Raw genomic sequence first — 19,657 nt, forward strand, 5'->3', positions numbered from 1 at the left:
GAACCACTTCAAGCAATCCCAAACAGCCATTATATCTGAAAACTTCACTGCAAACATCTTATTTCAGGCATCATTTGCAGAATCTGAAAATCAACTATGTACTACCCATCCCTAAAGCCTAGTACACACTATGAAATATCAGACGACTAATCTTCCAATTCTCCACAAAGGTGCATATCACGATGTAACCAACAATGGTATTAACGTGTATGAAAATTCCTGGCCTACGTTGGCAAACATTCTTTCTTGCGTACAATGTCTATTTTCGTTGCCACCTTCTTCCGGGTCTATCTCTGCTTCTGTTCATACGCGTTTTTTCTATTTGATTTCCATGCTACATTGAGTGAAAATCAGAAGTTGTATTCACGTATGATAAAAAATTTCTAGCTTGCACTTTCGATTTTTTTTCCCCATCCGACCAGTCAGAATCGGCTGTCAAAAGCACTATACTTACCAGCAGATAATCGACCAATCGTTCCTCGTACGGAAATCTTCGTACAATTTTCTTATGTGTATGGGACTTCACACATCAGTGTACTTGATGAAAAAAATATCTGCAGGATACTGATTGCTTTACTTAACATCTACTTACGTGAGGTCATGGAGTTTCTTACTCTTCTCCTGGTCTGCATATTTTAGTTTTTCATGCTCCACTCGAAGTCGTTCCTGCTCCAGCATCATCTTCTGGTTTTGGCTGCAAGAAACAATGGAAACTTATTAAAATAATTAGTATTGTCCATGTTTTGTTAACATATTTCAATAGATCAATTTAAATTAGCACTTGTTATATATGCGCTAAACAGCATATCACAATACAGTTCGATGCACTGTGACCGAAGGGTGGTATGACACTTCACCCAGGTCAGCAGGAGAGTACACAGTGATGTGTTCTTCCAGGATTACCCATGGATGGAGTGACATCCCTATACATACTGGAAATGGATGGAGTGACATCCCTATACATACTGGAAATGGATGGAGTGACATCCCTATACATACTGGAAATGGATGGAGTGACATCCCTATACATACTGGAAATGGATGGAGTGCCATCCCTATACATACTGGAAATGGATGGAGTGCCATCCCTATACATACTGGAAATGGATGGAGTGCCATCCCTATACATACTGGAAATGGATGGAGTGCCATCCCTATACATACTGGAAATGGATGGAGTGCCATCCCTATACATACTGGAAATGGATGGAGGGACATCCCTATACATACTGGAAATGGATGGAGGGACATCCCTATACATACTGGAAATGGATGGATGGACATCCCTATACATACTGGAAATGGATGGATGGACATCCCTATACATACTGGAAATGGATGGATGGACATCCCTATACATACTGGAAATGGATGGATGGACATCCCTATACATACTGGAAATGGATGGAGTGACATCCCTATACATACTGGAAATGGATGGAGTGACATCCCTATACATACTGGAAATGGATGGAGTGACATCCCTATACATACTGGAAATGGATGGAGGGACATCCCTATACATACTGGAAATGGATGGATGGACATCCCTATACATACTGGAAATGGATGGATGGACATCCCTATACATACTGGAAATGGATGGATGGACATCCCTATACATACAGGAAATGGATGGAGTGACATCCCTATACATACTGGAAATGGATGGAGGGACATCCCTATACATACTGGAAATGGATGGATGGACATCCCTATACATACTGGAAATGGATGGATGGACATCCCTATACATACTGGAAATGGATGGATGGACATCCCTATACATACTGGAAATGGATGGATGGACATCCCTATACATACTGGAAATGGATGGATGGACATCCCTATACATACTGGAAATGGATGGAGTGACATCCCTATACATACTGGAAATGGATGGAGTGACATCCCTATACATACTGGAAATGGATGGAGTGACATCCCTATACATACTGGAAATGGATGGAGTGACATCCCTATACATACTGGAAATGGATGGAGTGACATCCCTATACATACTGGAAATGGATGGACATCCCTATACATACTGGAAATGGATGGAGTGACATCCCTATACATACTGGAAATGGATGGAGTGACATCCCTATACATACTGGAAATGGATGGAGTGACATCCCTATACATACTGGAAATGGATGGAGTGACATCCCTATACATATTGGAAATGGATGGAGTGACATCCCTATACATACTGGAAATGGATGGAATGACATCCATATACATACTGGAAATGGATGGACATCCCTATACATACTGGAAATGGATGGACATCCCTATACATACTGGAAATGGATAGAGTGACATCCCTATACATACTGGAAATGGATGGAGGGACATACCTATACATATTGGAAATGGATGGAGTGACATCCCTATACATACTGGAAATGGATGGAGTGACATCCCTATACATACTGGAAATGGATGGACATCCCTATACATACTGGAAATGGATGGACATCCCTATACATACTGGAAATGGATGGACATCCCTATACATACTGGAAATGGATGGAGTGACATCCCTATACATACTGGAAATGGATGGAGTGACATCCCTATACATACTGGAAATGGATGGAGTGACATCCCTATACATACTGGAAATGGATGGAGTGACATCCCTATACATACTGGAAATGGATGGAATGACATCCCTATACATACTGGAAATGGATGGACATCCCTATACATACTGGAAATGGATAGAGTGACATCCCTATACATGCTGGAAATGGATGGAGTGACATACCTATACATACTGAAAATGGATGGAGTGACATCCCTATACATACTGGAAATGGATAGAGTGACATCCCTATACATACTGGAAATGGATAGAGTGACATCCCTATACATACTGGAAATGGATGGAGTGACATCCCTATACATACTGGAAATGCCTACTTAACCCTTTTCTCATACATAATACACCTGAAAAAAAAGAAATATTCTTAACATACATGTAGGGCATACAGTTTAGAAAAGTTGTAATTTTAACTTTTCTAAACCGACACTACAGAGAGAGAACAAACTCCAGGTATCAGTAAACACTACCAGTTTCTTAAAAGATTGCTGCAAAGCATCAGTACATCAAAATGATGAGTTTAATTCACAAAGAAACCTCGGTGTACATTCTAGGAGTACACATTTTCATATTTAATTTTAACAGTTAAGCTAAAAGTAATATTTTATGCAACTTTTCCATTTTTATAAGCTTGTCATTCCATATTTTCACGAATGAATTTTATACAGAGTTCCATAGAAACTCCCCCTTGTATGTCTGGAGTGCGATTAGCTGCCCTGCTCAATAATTGCAGAGTTAAAAATGTTGGCCGCATTAAAATCCAGAGTTGGTTGAACTTTACTGAGCAATGCTATTTATAGCGAAGAGGTCCATTCCATGGGATATGAATTTATTAACATCTGATGGATTTTCGAAACACTGAATTAACAGAATGAGATGCTGTTTAGAGATCTTTGCGGCTTTATGATTTAACCATTTCCCGTCTGCCCTATATCAGAAGGACTGCAACACAGCGGCACGGGTGTGCAAAATCACATGTATATATACGTGATTTCACAGTTCTGGGTAGGGGGCGCATGCACGCCCTACCAGCACCGCCGGTCGAAACCTCGGCTGTCAATCATCAGGACCCGGCTGGTGATTACTTATCGGCGCCCGGTGAATGCCGATCATCTTTCACAGGGGTAAGAACAGTTTGTAAACAATACAGTTCTCCCCCTGCATAACACAGTCATAAAAAGCAGTGTGCTTGCTGTGAAGCACACACACAGAACACCATGTATAATGGCACACACACCACACAGTTAACCCTTTGATCGCCCTCATGTTAACCCCTTCCTGCCCAGTGCCATTAGTACAGTGTCAATGCTTTTTATTAGCACTGATTACTGTATTGGTGTCACTAGGGATGTCAGTGACACCAAGTCAGTTCCCCCCCAGTGTCAGAATGCCCGCTGCAGTCCTGCTATAAGTCTCTGATTACCGCCATTACTAGTAAAAATTTAAAAACAAAATTCCAATATATAGACTGCCATTTGTAAATTTCACGTAAACCAATTAATTTACACGTATTGGGTTTTTTTTTTTGTTTTTTTTTTAGCAAAGTCATGTAGCAGAATACAATTTAGCATAAATTTATGACGAAATTAGATTTTTACAATTTTTTTACTAGATATTTTTTATAGCAAAAAGTCAAAAATATAGTTTTTTTTCTAAAAATTGTCAGACTTTTTTTTAAAAATTTATAGCGCAAAGAATAAAACCGCAAAAGGAGATCAAATGCCACCGAAAGAAATCTCTATTTGTAGGAAAAAATGACAAATTTCATTTGGGTGCAGCGTTGCATGACCGCGCAAGGGTCAGTTAAAGTAACTCAAAAAATGGCCTAGTCAGGAAGGGGGGTAAATCATGTGGAGGGCAAGTGGTTAAAAGGAAAAGTGTAGAAGTAAAAAAAATAAAACATACACTCTCACCTATATAGCTGCAGCTGTGCTGCTGGCTCTAAGCAAGAGATCTGAGTGGTTACATAACCACTGATCGCTCATTTCTCGGGCCCCTCTGGACTGTCAGTCACCAATCTGCGATTTGCCCCTCCGGCACAGGAGCACCGGGGCTGTGTAGGGGGCGGGACCAGCTGCCTCAGGCTCTCAGAGGCGCATGAAGAAAGGCTGAGCCAGCTGCCTGTAAGGTATCTGAGTGGATCTCAACATTGTCAGGATACATCCAGAATTTGCAGCGGCTCTGTGACATCACCCAATTGCAGACTGTAGCCCACTGTTGGCTGGTTCTTGGTCACGGGAGAGCAAAAAAGTAAGTGCACTCCTCTGACCCACATGAGAACTATGACCAAACAAGTTTTAGCCATACATTTGCTGCAGTTATTGGTTGCAGTCGTAAAATGTACAGTAAGTTATATTTTCGTCTTGCTTGCAATTAGTCTGAGCACACGAATAGATCAACACTGAGAAAGTGGAAGATTTAAGTACTACAAAATACAGGGAGCACATCATTTATAAGCAATAGAAAAACAAGTCTGTTCAAAGACCATATATACAGCGAGTAAAATAAGTATTGAACATGTCACTATTTTACTCAGTAAATAGATTTCTAAAGGTGCTACTGACATGAAATTTAGACACCTGCTGTATGAACTAGTCAAATGCATTGCTCAGGTGTGATTCTGGCCCATTATTCCACACAGTCTTCAAATCTTGAAGGTTCCGTGGGCCTCTTCTATGAAATCTGATCTTCAGTTCTTTCCATTGATTTTCTATTGGTTTCAAGTCAGGTGATTGGCTGGGCCATTCTAGCAGCTTTAGTTCCTTTTCTTTTAAGCCAATTGAGAGTTTCCTTGGCTTTGTGTTTGGGATCATTGTCTTGCAGAAATATCCACCCTCATTTCATCTTCATCATCCTGGTAGATGGCAGCAGAGTTTTATCAAGAATGTCTTGGTCCATTTTTCCATTCATTCTTCCTTCAATGATATGAAGTTTGCCAGTACCGTATGCTGAAAAACCGCCCCACACCATGATGTTCCCACCTTCAAACTTCACTGTCGTTATGGTGTTTTTGGGGTGATGTGCAGTGCCATTTGACCTCCAAACATGGTGTGTATTATGTCATCTAAAGAGTTCAATTTTGGTTTCATCTAACCAGACTATATTCTCCCAGTATATCACAGGCTTGTCGAAATGTTTTGCAGCAAACCTTAAATGAGCTTCAACATGCTGTTTCTTCAGCAATGGAGTTGTGTGGTGAGTGTGCATACAGGCCATGGCGGTTGAGTGCATTACTTATTGTTTTCTTTGACACAATTTTACTGGCTAATTCCAGTTCTCTCTGAAGCTCTCCACAAGTGGTCCTTGGCTCCTGGACAACTCTTCTGATAATTCTTTTCACTCTGTTAGAAACCTTGTGAGGAGCACCTGTTCGTTGCCAGTTTATGGAGAAATTATGTTCTTTCCACCCCCTGATTACTGCCCCAACAGTGCTCACTGGAACATTCAGAAGTTTATAAATCCTTCTGTAACCAATGCCATCAGCATGTTTTGTAACAATAAGGTTGCAAAGGCCACGAGAGAGCTCTTTGCTTTTACACATCATGAGATGTTTCTTGTGTGACATCTTGGTAAAGAGACAGCTTTTTATAGGACATCAGTTGAGACTGAACCAGCTGATATTAACTTAACTTGCACTGACAAGGGGCAGGATTGCTTTATAATTACTGATAGGTTTCAGCTGGTGTCTTGGCTTTCCATGCCTTTTTGCACCTCCCTTTCTTCATGTGTTCAATACTTTTTCCCTCTGTCGTTCCATTTTATTACACATAACTTAAATTTTGAACTTATTTGTTTTTAATATCAATAGCACCATTACAAATATATTTACTGAGTAAAATAGTGATGTGTTCAATATTTATTTTATCTGCTGTAATTTAAGATGATGCTTGGAAACAAGATGTGTATCTTACAAAAAAAAAAAGAAAAAAAAAAAAAAAAGACTTGTATTACAGGTTCCCATTTGCTTAACCAGGAACAGAGCAAAGTGAAATGATTTCTCCAGGAGGATCTGGTCAGTCACAGAGTAGTTATTATAATACAGGATTTATAAAGCGCCAACAGTTTGTGCAGCAATTTACAATAGAAAGGGGGACAGTACAATTACACTACAATTCAATACAGAAGGAATAGGAGGGCCCTGCTCATAGAGCTTACAATCTAAAGGAAGTGGGAGGTGGTATAAAAGTTGATAGCTGCAGGAGATGATCTGATGGAGGTGACTCAGGTACAGTTCTTAAGTGGTGGTGGGGTAGGCTTCCCTGAATAAGTGAGTTTTCAAAGAACACCTAAAGGTGAACAGGGTGGGGGCTGACTGACATACTGGGGTAGGGAGTTCCAGAGGATGGGAGAGGTTCTGAAGGAAAGCATGGGAGGAGGAGATGGAGGGAGCTACAGAGCAATATGTCTTGGGAGGAGCAGAGCAGACGATTTGGATGATATCTGCAGATGAGGTTGGTGATGTAGCAATGTTGTGGATGGCTTTGCACGTAATTGGTTAGTATTCTGAATTTTATCCGTTGGGCTAGGGGAAGCCAGCGAAGGGATTGGCACAGAGGGGCAGCAGTCGCTGATCGATTGGCAATAGGGTAGCTAAAACAGAACACAAATTACACAGGCTCTGTGGCTTATTGAGGTAATTTAACTCACTAAGTGCCTTATCTGTAATACATTAGCCTCAGAACCTTTGTAATTAATGTGTTCCGTTTTAAAACAGATGAGGTAGCTACCCTATTACCAACCGATCAGCGACTGCTGCCTCTCTGTGCCAATCCCTTCACTGGCTTACCCTAGCCCAACGGATAAAATTCAATATACTAACCAATTACTGTGATGAGGTGGCAACCCTAATTGGTAAGGTGTATAAGTCTAGCAGTAACATTCATAACAGACTGAAGGGGGAATAGCCTGTATAAAGGTAGGCCAGTGAGGAGGGAGTTGCAGTAACCAAGGCGTGGATAAGTTGTTTTGTGGTGCTGTTAGTCAGGAAATGGCGAATTCTGGAAATGTTGTGGAGGTTGAGGCGGCAGGATTGAGCCAGTGATTGAATGTAGGACCCAAAGGAGAGGTCAGAGTCTAGGATTACACCTAGTACCCTGGCATGTGGGGAAGGACCAATGATTGTGCTGTTGATCTTGATGAAAAAGTTATGAGTGGGGGATTGGGGGGAAGGAAATATTACAAGCTGTTCTAGAAAGACTGAGTTTGAGGAAGTGGTGTGACATACATACTGATATGTCGCTCAGCAGATTTGTGATACATGAGGAGACTGGGGGTGAGCTGGGGTGTAGAGAGATCTGAGTGTCGTCAGTGTACAAGTGGTACTGGAAGCCATGGGAGGTTATCAATTGGCCCAGGGAGGAGGTGTAGAGAGAGAAAAGGAGGGGCCCAAGGAGAGAACCTTGGGTTACCCCAACAGGAAGAGGAGCACTTACTCTTGAAGGTCTGTGATCAGCTTCTCCTTGTTCTCAATCTCATCTCTCAGACTGCTCAGCTGTTTCTGGTGGCTTTCCCGATGACTCTGAATCTGCTGCTCCACAGCATGCTAAGTGAGGAAAAAAACACTTTCATCAATTATGTTATAAATACGTTTTGTTTAAATAAAACTTCACATTTAGTCAAAAAGTAGCCTAAAAGGCTCATCAACATACCTTAACTTCATTGGCAGTCTGTACTTTATTTAAGTGCTCCTTCTCCATTTCATGAACTTTTTCTAGAAAATAATAATAAAAAAAAAAAAATATTCAATAGAATTCAGTGATATCCCCTGGATTTCAGCTGGAGCTGACATAAGCAAGCTCTTTGCCTATCATCCCAACATCAGTTCACTACTTAACTACTTAGAGGGTCACTTATCTGGAACAAGCATGCAGTTTGAAAACCTGAACTTCAGTCCAATGTGCTTGCTGTAGGTCATCGATTCACTGAATAGTGAACCAAATTTTGGGATGATAGCCCAGGTGATGGCTTCTACATTCAGCAATGGCAGCTCCCTTGTTGTTGTTCTGTCCTCGCAAATTTGCTTATAATGGTAAGAATGTACATAACATGTTTGAAAAGCTCTGAAAGCGGATATACCCCCCTAAAGGTATTTTGGCAAAGTGTAATTAAGCCCTAAGCCAGGAGTGTAAAAACTGCGGCCCCAGAGAGTTTAGCATGCGGCCCAGGTCCGTCTGGAGAGACGCTGAGGATCCCATGAAGGAACAGCAGCCACAGCGGCCGACAGGCAGCCTATGCACTGCTGTAGGGATGCTGTGCAAGCCTAGCAGTCGCAGCGGTCTACATTGAAAAGCCAGGAAAATGCACAACTGAAGGGATGCCAGGGCTCCCATTTTTGCAATAACACTGGCAGCAGGGAATACAGGGGCGCCAGGTAAGTGAATGCTCTATGGCCAGATCTAAAGGGGATAGGCGAGGCTGCCAGCCCTGTTCACTATGATGACAGTTCGCCAGCAAGGGCACCTATTCAAGGCTATCTACACAGGCAGCAATCACCTGTGGTAATCACTGCTGGATGCACTTTATCTGCATCCAGTAGCGATCATTGCAGGTAACAGTATGTGTATGTATGAATGTGAGTTAGGGACCTTAGATTGTACATCCCTTGAGGGTTAGGGACTGATGTGTGTGTACAATATATATATGTAAAGCGCTGCGTAAATTGACGGCGCTATATAAGTACCTGAAATAAATAAATAAATAATGCCTAACACAGGCAAAAAGTATTTTAGCTTTGGAAAGGGGGGGAAGAGTTCAAGTATCTGTAAACTTTTAAATCCCCCCCCCCCCCCCCAGAGGGAGATTTTTTCCGCACCACCCATACAAGAAATTGAAAAGGGGGAGGGGTTGTGACCACTGCTAGATCACAGCCATTGTTAACTGGAACTAAGCACAATGGCTGTGACCTAGCACAACTAATGTTAAAGCCTGCCACGGCCTAGCTTTCAGAATCAGTGCATAAACATCATTGAGAAAAATGCTGCAAAGGTGTGCTGTGCCCTGAAACTAGCACAGCTCATTATTAGTAGGGCAATGGCAGCTTCCAGGATAGGGGTCCTTTGATGTTCATTAAGTTCTCTTTAATGCACTTTAAAGTTCAAATGCAAGCAGGTTTATGCCGAAATCTAAAAAGGCATGAATACAAATAATTAGCATACCCAGCCACACTGAAAATGATTTACCTGCCCACTTTGCCCCTCCCTGTTCTATTAAAATTCTTAGCAGGTTTTCTCGACTATCTGGTCTGAGGAGTTTCTAATGACTTTCTGAGATGGTTTATACAACTTAACACTGTATACAGCCCCACCCTGTGCCCGTAGCTTGACAAGCTCCTCATTCAGCGAGTCTACAGATTCTTCCAACTGCCTCTTCTTCTGCTCCACATTCTGTACATACTCTGTCAGGGACTTGATCTTTGCTTCATGCTATAAACAAACAAAAATTAAATATTCATAATATAATCTAAAGCAATGCAATAACATATGTATCACATAGCTACATTAAATGCTGCAGGTAACCTAGACTACAATATGTCACAATAGGTAGTTTTTCTTTAAGGACAACTTTGCTCAATGCTGATAATTCAGTTTTCTACACAACTGCTGGCATGTTATATCACAACCTGGCTTACAGTTAAGAGACTACAGTAGTGAAATACCCAGAAGAACGGTCCACAACATAAATTAGTACTAGGAGACCATTCATGAGAATAAGCCATTCATTACAGCTTCCTGGAAGACAAAGTACTATATAAAAATCAGGTTAGCAAACAAGCACGGAAAGTCTCCTTGTGTTGCTTCTTTCTCCCAGTCTGAGCTCTGTTGTACAGGGAATTGACACCAGGTAAGATTTGGGTCCTTACACTGCTTGCATTAAAAATATACATTCAAAAAGGTATTAATAGATTGTAGATTTATTAAGCAGCTGCAGTAATTTGTGTCCTATAATTATACCTATATTATTTATAGGTAAAGTTGATCCAGGGAATATCTAATTGCTAGGAATTGTTTCCCCCGCTGGAGCAAATTGGTTCAAGCTTTTATTAGGGTTTTCGGCTTTCTCTGGATCAACTGTGGGTATGGGATTGTGTATATAGGATTGTATATATTTTATTTTCCCTTTTAATGGCTGAACTAGAAGGACATGTATCTTTTTTTTTAACTATGTAACCATATGTCTTTTATAAATGCCTAGAGCTCTGCTTTAAGAAAGCCATAAGTGACAATGTTCATGCCTCAGCTGGAGTTTTAATACTTGGCCTCTTCTAACAAGTCATGGTACACTATAGCTTTTTACGCATGTGTCTCACCTGTGAGATGCGGAGCTGACATGCAGCAAGCTCTCTCTCATTCTCATCGATTTTCTTATTGCTGTCAGTCTGGGTGCCCTCCAGCTGCTTGCAGCGCTTCACCATGCTCTTCACCTCAGATTTCATTTTGCTGATGTACAGTCTAGCCACGGTGAACTCTTCATCAATCATGCCACTCACTTCAGGTTGCTAGCAGGAAAAAGCAGGATGTGAGACATTTGCCTATCACTTGGCAGAGGTCACTCAGTTTTGGATAAACGGACCAACAAGCAGCTTTCATGACTCTGCCTGCTGACAGCCAGTCAAGTGAAAATCAATGTGTGCACTGGTCACCTCAATTAAACCAAAACGCAGATTAAAAGCATCAATACAAACAAAATCATTGAATTGGCACAGCCTGCACCGCAAGAGGAACCTCCCCTCCCTCCACCAGAGTTCAGCTTGAATACATTCAAGCAGTTCAAGAAAAAATGCAAATACAGAACTTCATATTTCCTTGTAGCCACTTGACATGATAAAGACGCCTGTCCAACTTTTCTGATTGGGGACTGAGAACACCATCAACAGTCCCAGGACAAGGGCTGTCTTAGCGAACATGAAACTGGACCTTAAAAAGCTGACCTAGAATCTTAAACTTTTTAAAATAGTTGCATCGTATAAGAATGTGTTCGTGTAAAAAATGCACTTTCCCCTATTGCACTAATAACTGAAATCCCATTTTCTTCTGCTGGTCACTGGTTCAATGTTAAGGCACTGGGTATACAGTCTCTGCTAAAGGCTCCTGGAGGACTGATGTTCAAGCAGAGACAAATGTCGGGGCTTTCACATTAACAGAGCCCTGGTCAAGAGACACATCACTGGAGATAAACTGCATTTTCTTGTATACCATTGAGAGCATCCTCACAAGTTGCATCTTCATGTGGTACAACAGCTGCACTGCTTCAGACCGCAAAACCCTTCAGAGGGTGGTGAAAATCACCCAACGAATTATTGGTGTTCAGCTTTCCACCTTGGAGGACATTTAAAAAAAACGCTGCGTAAAAATGGCGAGGGGCATCATTAATGATGCCTCTCACCCTAACCATGGACTGTTCATACTCCTTCCATCGGGCAAACGATATAGGTGTCTCAAGGCCCATACAAATAGACTGAAAAATAGTTTTTTCCCTGTGGCTGTTAAAGCATTGAACAGCTAATCAGACAATATTGCATTACTGTATATTTTATTCACCATTGCATTACTGAATATTTAATCCATTAATGCACTACTCATTGCACAGATTATGGTATTACTGTATATCCCATACCCCGATTTTTATTATATTTATTGTAAATGGGCCATTTATGCACTTCTGACTGGATGCTAACTGAATTTCATTGGCTCTGTACATGTACTCTGCACAATGACAATAAAGTTAAATCTTTTATTTAAAAAAAAAAAAAAGGAGAAGAGCAGAGCACTGCCTGTTTCCTACCAGTCAGTGGAGGTTTTTCACACCAAGTTTTACACCTTCAGCGGGCATGTTCCACCTCCCTGCCTGCTCTCATCCTCTTTGTTCACTCCCTCTACCAGCACTTATTTACAGTACAGCATGACCTGTTATCAATCAGCAGTATATCTGTAACAAAATTCTTAAACATGGTGACATTTAGGGCTTTTAAATACAGATTTGTCTTTGCACTTCCTGGAGAAAATGCTATACACTAGTCTAGTAGACGTTTGTTAAATTGTTTTAAGAATGTTCACTTGTTTTTCTAATCATTAGCGGAGTCAAAGCACATTAGTTATGTGAACAGATTTTGCTTTTTTGCAAAAAATTAAAAAAAAAAAAAAAAAATACATTTTAAACCTGAAGATTTAAAACCCCCAAAACATTTTCTGAAAGCAGAGACCCTGGAGAATGAAGTAGGGGGAGCTTCAAATTTTTTTTTATTATTATATTCCAAATTGATTTGTAGATAATCCAGTATTATATTCCAAATTGATTTGTAGATAATCCAGTGTAGACTTTATACAATCTTCGTGAACCTCAAAACTAAAACAAACTTAAGATAGTGTATTACCCTTTGACTTATGAAAAATCAAGTATCATGCGAAATCCATAACGTGCACACTACACACGTGAGAGAAGAAAAAAAAAATTATAAAATAAATAATAAATATAATTAATTTATAAAATAATGTATTTTATATTCCTAGTAGTGAAGATAACAAATCCCCAAAAACAAACAAAACTACACGTGATAACCTCCACGTACTAAAGGCTAATAGTGAACACTTCAAACAAAGTGGCAAATCAGGTACTCTGGCCTGCGGGGCGGGCCTGATGGTGGCATTGTTGGACGTCATGGAGAAGTCAGTGGGGGGTTGTGTCCGGGCTGGGGGGAAGACTAGGAGCTCGGTTTTGGAGAGGTTCAGTTTAAGGAAGTGGAGCGACATCCAGTCTGATATGTCGTTCAGTAGGTTTGTGATTCAGGCGGAGACTGAGGGGGTGAGGTGGGGGGTCGAGAGATAGATTATTCGGCATAGAGGTGGTAGTTGAAACCGTGAGAGTGTATGAATTGGCCAAGGGAGGAGGTGTAGATGGAGAAGAGAAGGGGCCCAAGGTCAGAGCCTTGAGGGACCCCAACAGAGAGGGGGAGTGAGGGGGGAGGTGGTAGCGTTATAGGTAACGCTGAAGGAGCGTTGTGATAGGTAGGACGAGAGCCAGGAGAGAGCGGAATCTCTGAGGCCGAGGGAGTGTAGTTTTTTGAGGAGGAGGGGGTGGTCGACTGTGTTGAAAGCCGCGGAGAGGTCGAGGAGTAGGAGCACTGAATAGTGGCCATTAGCTTTGGCGGTTAGCAGGTCGTTGGAGATTAAAATGAGAAATACTAAACCCATCCTTCGTCTCAATATGAAAAATAAAAAAAACTGTTAACTTGATTCAAGCTAAAAACCACAGATGGCTGTGTTATCTTAGGACAAGTCAATATTCCCCAATAGGAAGTGTCTGATGTGTACCCCAATAAACAAAACAAATTTTTCTATTGGAAAAAAAAAATGATTTTGACAGACTTGCATCAACAGAAAACACTTTACAAAGAAGTTCAAACACTTGTCAGTGTATAAAGCACTCCAAATGGGTACAAGCAAACATTTCTCTATTCTTTATAAAAGCATAAGCCACATTAATTCTAGACTGTCTGTATTAAGTATACCTAAGGAACATTTCCAAAATGAGAAAATTAGTTAAGTGACGATGTATCAGAGACAGGAGAGGCCTGCAAAAAGCATACTGAGAACAGGAAGGTTTGCATTATTAATATATACTAAATATATTCATGAAGAAAGGCAGATGTAGAAAGTGGACAAGTTACCTTTGAATCATTATTTCCTACTGCGATACCAATTTCAGCAAGATCTTTAAGTAAAGAGGTCATCATTTCTGTAGCTCTTTTCTTTTGATGGTTGGTCATTTCTTTAAGTTTTTGCAGTTCAGAGTCTAAGCTGCTAAGAACAGCCTAAACAGAAAAACAGAAAAGGTCAACTTGGGGAGCCTGATCACAATGCAATAAATTAGTGGACAGCAAGTGAGCCAGGAATTGACACATCCACAGAACAAGTTGTCAAATGTGCTTAGACAAGTACAAGATGGCTCAACTTTGGCTCTCCATTTTTGTCATTGGAAGCACAGATTTCCTAGAATCTTAATACCTACTGGCTTCTTTAAACAACTTAAAGGATATGCCCCTAAACAGAATGCAGGTCATTATACTACTATACATGTAGCACGCTTGTTGCCCCCCATTTTTTTTCGTATCTATGCATTTGGTGAGATCACTTGCCACTCGTAAACACACACCCCATGAATTCTCTAACTTTAGAAACCATAAAGTACTTTGGATTCTCTAAATCCTTTTATTCTGCTTTGCAACTTGGAAATCATAGAACTTTTAAGTACTTACACCTTGTGCTAATGGCAAATGTTCTTAAAGTAACTAAAAAGGGGCTGAATTGCAATTAAATTAAAATGTGTTCTTCCCTTTAGGTTGCTACATTTTCTTTCATTTCTGAATATCCAAGAAAAAAAAAAAAAAAAGGAACATGCGTGATTTGGAGACCCTCAATGTAATAAAAATATAGTCCCCATCTCCCTGACACCGTCTCGTGCATACATACATAGTTATTACAATTACGGTTACTGGTAGACAAGCAACAAGTAGTCTGTAAAAATTAACCCAATGGGAGCTGCAGAACTGGTTGGGAACACCTTAATGGGGGGAAATATAGAGGAAATTCCTGCTAAAACATGTTAATTTAACTACAAATATCATTTAACTCAACCTTGATAAACCAAGACACACTCTGAACCTCACCGATTTCTGACTAAGCTCTTCACTAAGAATCTCGTATTCTTTAGCTTTGTCTTCTACTTCCTGTGACTTCTGATCATAGTTGACAGCCAGTTCCTCAAGGGCCTGAAGGACTTCCTTCACTTCCTCTTTGGAGGCATCATTTTCAGCTTGTAGGCGGTTTAATTCAGCCTGCATGTTATCCTGATCCCGCCTTGTGGAGGCCAGCAGCTAAGAGAAACATTTTTTTAAAAAGAGAATACAAAAACATGAAATTCATGACAATCCGGTAAATCGTTAGCATTATTTGACATATGTAAGAACAATCTTACAAGAAAGAGGAGAGAGAGCGAGAAAGAAAGATGTATGATGGGACATTAGCAGAAAGGTTAAAGCAAAGGTCCCGGTTTCCTGTCACTTTAGATATTTTGTTTGGGCCAAGCTGAGGTGGTGGAGATCATAAAAACATTTACCCGCTTCACCAGAGGAAGCCTTGTATTAATTGATAAAAATACAAGGCTTTCTCTGAATGGTAGAAAAGCACCATTTGTTCCTACAGTAGTGCATACTGTAAGTAGCTGATATTAATCTGGTATGATACAGCACACACAGCCATCAAATAACTTAAAGATCTCCATGTTCCTGTACACTGCTTACCTCTTCTTGATCCAACATCTGTTGCTTCAGTTTTTCTACTAACTGACTCTGCTGATTGATCTCTTCATCCTAAAAGTTAAAAACAAAAAAATGTTTATATGAAGATGCTGTAAGAAAAGAGATTTTTTTTCCTAAACACGGCAGCCAGTAGCTAGAATGTCAGCCAGCTTAACAGCTTTAATAATCAGAAATTAATAAAAGGGACTACTGTAGACAGGAGAAGTTCATTTGATATTCTTGGAGCCATAAAAAAAAAAAATAAATGAAGAAACAACTCTCCAACACCTGCGCAAACTAAACAGAATACGGAGCTTCTGTACACCACAACGCCATGTAACACGAGAGGCAAGATACAATCTAAGTTTCTTTCCAGATCAAGGAGACTCCTGCAATATTCTACAAATAGGACATTATAATTGCAGTTGGTTGTATTTATATATTGACAATGACCTTTAAAACTGATGAAACTAAGTTAAAGCAAATTAGCCATGACAGAAAAATCAATGAAACATGGGCATCCTGTAAAAATAGTTTAAGACATCATTCATGTGGGAAAAAAGTGCCCTCCTGCGGATTTCTGCTTCAAATACACTGCAGATACTTGCAGCCAGAATGCTAGCTGTTCCGATCAGCGGCAGCTGCTCAGCCCAACTAACTGAATGCATGGCAGGCTGACAGCATCTACTGGCATGTATCTGTATATCTAGTGATCACCTGCTGTTGCAGACAGATGTCTGTCCCAAACATAGATAGATTGCCTTCAGGGGTGGACATCTGTCTTTAATCACAAGTAACCACTCGATGTGCAGTTGTACAGGTCGAGCTGCCGCTGGCTGGAACACCTGGAATCCAGGCCGCAAGTATTTGCATTACACTTGTCACAGAAATCCATCGGAGGGCATTTTTTGACCATGTGAACAAGACTTAATATTGACCTTCTCAGCAAGTAGCAAATCAAATCTTTGCTCTCTTGAAGGGATACAGGTGTCGCAGTTATCCATCACTTCCAGGTGTGTTGGATAGCATATCTCCCATTGGACCCTGTGGTTCTTGCTGCTGACTCCTGCATCACTACAGATTTGTGCTGCACCTTTCATATGTTCTAACAGATTATAAAAATTGTACAGAACAGAGCTTACCTTGTCATCCAGTTGTTTGTACAGTTTAGCAACTTCATCCTCACGCAGTCTCCTATCAGCTTCCGTTAAATTAGCAGTAAGTGTAACAGCTGGCTTGTCATTGGCTACCACATTATCCACAACAAATGCATCCAGGTTGGCCTTCTCCTTGTCAAACTGCTCTTCAATAGGCACTGTCTCGCCTGCAGGACACAGAAAGATGATACTTTATTGCACCGTCCTTAAAAAGATATCAATTTGTAGATATAAAATTAAACTTTCTATAAACTAATAATATTTTGTGTTATATGTTGTAGCTTCCACTTGCATTGAGAAAAGCCATTTGTAATGGTTACTTATATACATAAAAACACACACACACACACGGATTAAAACTAAGGGAAATTAAAAAAAACGTATACAGTGCACCCCATGATCTCCAATCGGAGAACTACTTATAAAGAAATATTCCTGCCTCAAAAATACAGGCCACAAAGAATCAAAGATTTGGGACCAAATTGTGATCAGACCCCAGCAACTTAAGCACTACAATGGTACAGTGCTAACAAACTTAAGGCACTATTTTGAAAGGAGACTCATATTCCAGCAGCCTTGTAATTTTAACTATCACAAAGCCAGCCAATCACAATGAAGGTGAATCTGTACTCAAAAGTTAGCTTAGAGCTAAGAAAGCATATGGACTTTTGTAAACTTAGACCTTTAATTGCCAGAGCTGTTTTGGTATGTTTTGTACACATTTAAAAAAATATTTTAGGTCTGAAAAACAACCACTTCCCATCCGGCCCATGTATATAAATGGCTGGACGGGAGCAGTGCAGGAGCGGGTTGCCGTTCATAAACGGCGCCTGTCATTTTAGCCTATGCGTGCTGCTTGGGAAAGAGCGGCACCTTGATCTGGAGCCCACTGTGTCCTCTGGACACAGCGGAACACTGATCGCTGTATGGGATCTCTGTGTGAGGTCCCGGATCATGTGATCACTGATTGGCCAATCAGTGATCACATGAATAGTAGTAAGCAAGACGTCACTTCTGACATCAATGCTTACTACGTGTGAAATCTGTGAATGATCACACGGTACATGGCTATTCACAACAGCCTTGTACTATGTGACAAGCTGTGGCCAATCACAGCTCTCACTGTATTTTTCAATGGTTGCAAGAATGCAGCCAGAGAGAGAGAGAAAGAGAAATGATTGCTTTTACAGCTTTTGTCAGTGTAAAAAAAAAAAATCTCACTATGGGGACACTGTACTGTTGGTAATTACAAAGTTTCGTGTTACTGGGGCTGTGAAGTGAATGCGGATTTCTTTCACTGCCTATGGAACTGTCCCACAGTTTATGCTTTGTGGTTGGAAGTTAATACTTTTCGCTCCACTGCTTTGGGCCTGCTCAATATCCTACACTGTAAGAACTGCCTTTTTGGCATTTTTGGAGACTTCCCTCTTTCCAAGTATATGAACAGCTGTTACGGATACTCTATTATTTTGTAAATAAAATTATACTTTTGTCCTGGAAGGGTGCCCCTCCCTTGTCGCTGGAGGCTTGAAAGGCTATGGTGAATAGTAACCTCCGCTTATATAGGCTAACCTATGAGCTCTGTAAACAACCTTGGCTTTTTGAGAATTTATGGAGTTGTTGGACAGACAATCCTCATACAGCTGCTCTTGTAGATCCAGGGCCGGCCCTAATTATTCATTGTCCATAACTAAATCTTTGGTATCTTTGACTGTTTTTGATGGCACCACCTTTGTCATACTAATTTGTATATTGTATGCTTGATTGTATGAAGGCTAACTTAGGCTGTTACAGGTATTATGTTAGAGAGTTTTTTTTCCTCTTTGTTTGCCCCTTATGGGGCATGTTTTATGTGTTGTAAAACTTAATAAAAAGATCTTAAAAAAAAAAAAAAAGCGTCACCTGATAATTAGTGCAAAATATTTATCCCGGGCAAAGTTTCAGTAAAAAAAATACACAAAAGTTAATTTTACTGCATACATATGTAAGAGATTACCCAACGTAAAATATGAGGTTGTGCCAAGTCAATAGATAACAAATGTGTCAAGCATAAAATTGTGTGCATCCATGAAATGACAACAAACCTCGGAACCCAAAATTATCTATAGATATGGCTTTAAAAGTGCTTGGGTCTAACTCATTTTTTTTTTACTTTTAACTTAACTATTTATATCACATAGAGGGCACACAGTCCAAGTATAATGGAAGCAAGCAGTTCAGAAAATCCCTCCATGAAGAAACATTTTGGTTCTCAGATACTGCAACAGTCACATTACCTGATAGAACCAAAGCTTAGGACAAGAAGGTTCATCACTAAAGCTTTTCCATCATAAATCCAGTACTATGCTTGACCTCACCTTTACGCCAGCGAGCAAGCTCGCTTTCCAGGAACTGCACTGTAGCTCGCAATGTCTTTGTCTTCTCCTTTTCCTTTTCATATTTTTTCTTCCACTGCTCAGCTGTGAGCTCAATATTAACACACACTGTGTTTTTAATAGTCTTCGCTCTAGTGAAAGTAAAACAAAAAATGTTACTTTTGCTCTTCTCAGCTTACAGCTAGAACTTAGATGTAAATGTGTAATGGCATTTATGCATCAT

The 19,657-nt window shown here is 40.4% G+C and overlaps 1 protein-coding gene across 1 annotated transcript in view; it reads right to left on the reverse strand.

Moving 5' to 3' along the window:
• Positions 1 to 19,657, reverse strand: part of KIF5B (kinesin family member 5B) — a 96,264-nt gene that overhangs the window by 11,366 nt on the left and 65,241 nt on the right. Inside the window, exons 11-20 of the mRNA XM_089668686.1 lie at positions 19,417 to 19,565; positions 17,045 to 17,226; positions 15,906 to 15,974; positions 15,273 to 15,479; positions 14,274 to 14,417; positions 10,917 to 11,105; positions 9,915 to 10,032; positions 8,260 to 8,321; positions 8,044 to 8,153; positions 593 to 694 (exon numbers count right to left, since the gene is read on the reverse strand). Of these exons, the coding sequence (XP_089524812.1) occupies positions 593 to 694; positions 8,044 to 8,153; positions 8,260 to 8,321; positions 9,915 to 10,032; positions 10,917 to 11,105; positions 14,274 to 14,417; positions 15,273 to 15,479; positions 15,906 to 15,974; positions 17,045 to 17,226; positions 19,417 to 19,565 (1,332 nt within the window). The remainder of the gene's footprint in view (positions 1 to 592; positions 695 to 8,043; positions 8,154 to 8,259; positions 8,322 to 9,914; positions 10,033 to 10,916; positions 11,106 to 14,273; positions 14,418 to 15,272; positions 15,480 to 15,905; positions 15,975 to 17,044; positions 17,227 to 19,416; positions 19,566 to 19,657) is intronic.

Source organism: Staurois parvus, unplaced genomic scaffold (genome assembly GCF_062004578.1).
Source record: "Staurois parvus isolate SC_StPar_1 unplaced genomic scaffold, SC_StPar_1.0 ptg000061l, whole genome shotgun sequence".
In the NCBI taxonomy this organism is placed as follows: Eukaryota; Metazoa; Chordata; class Amphibia; order Anura; family Ranidae; genus Staurois; species Staurois parvus.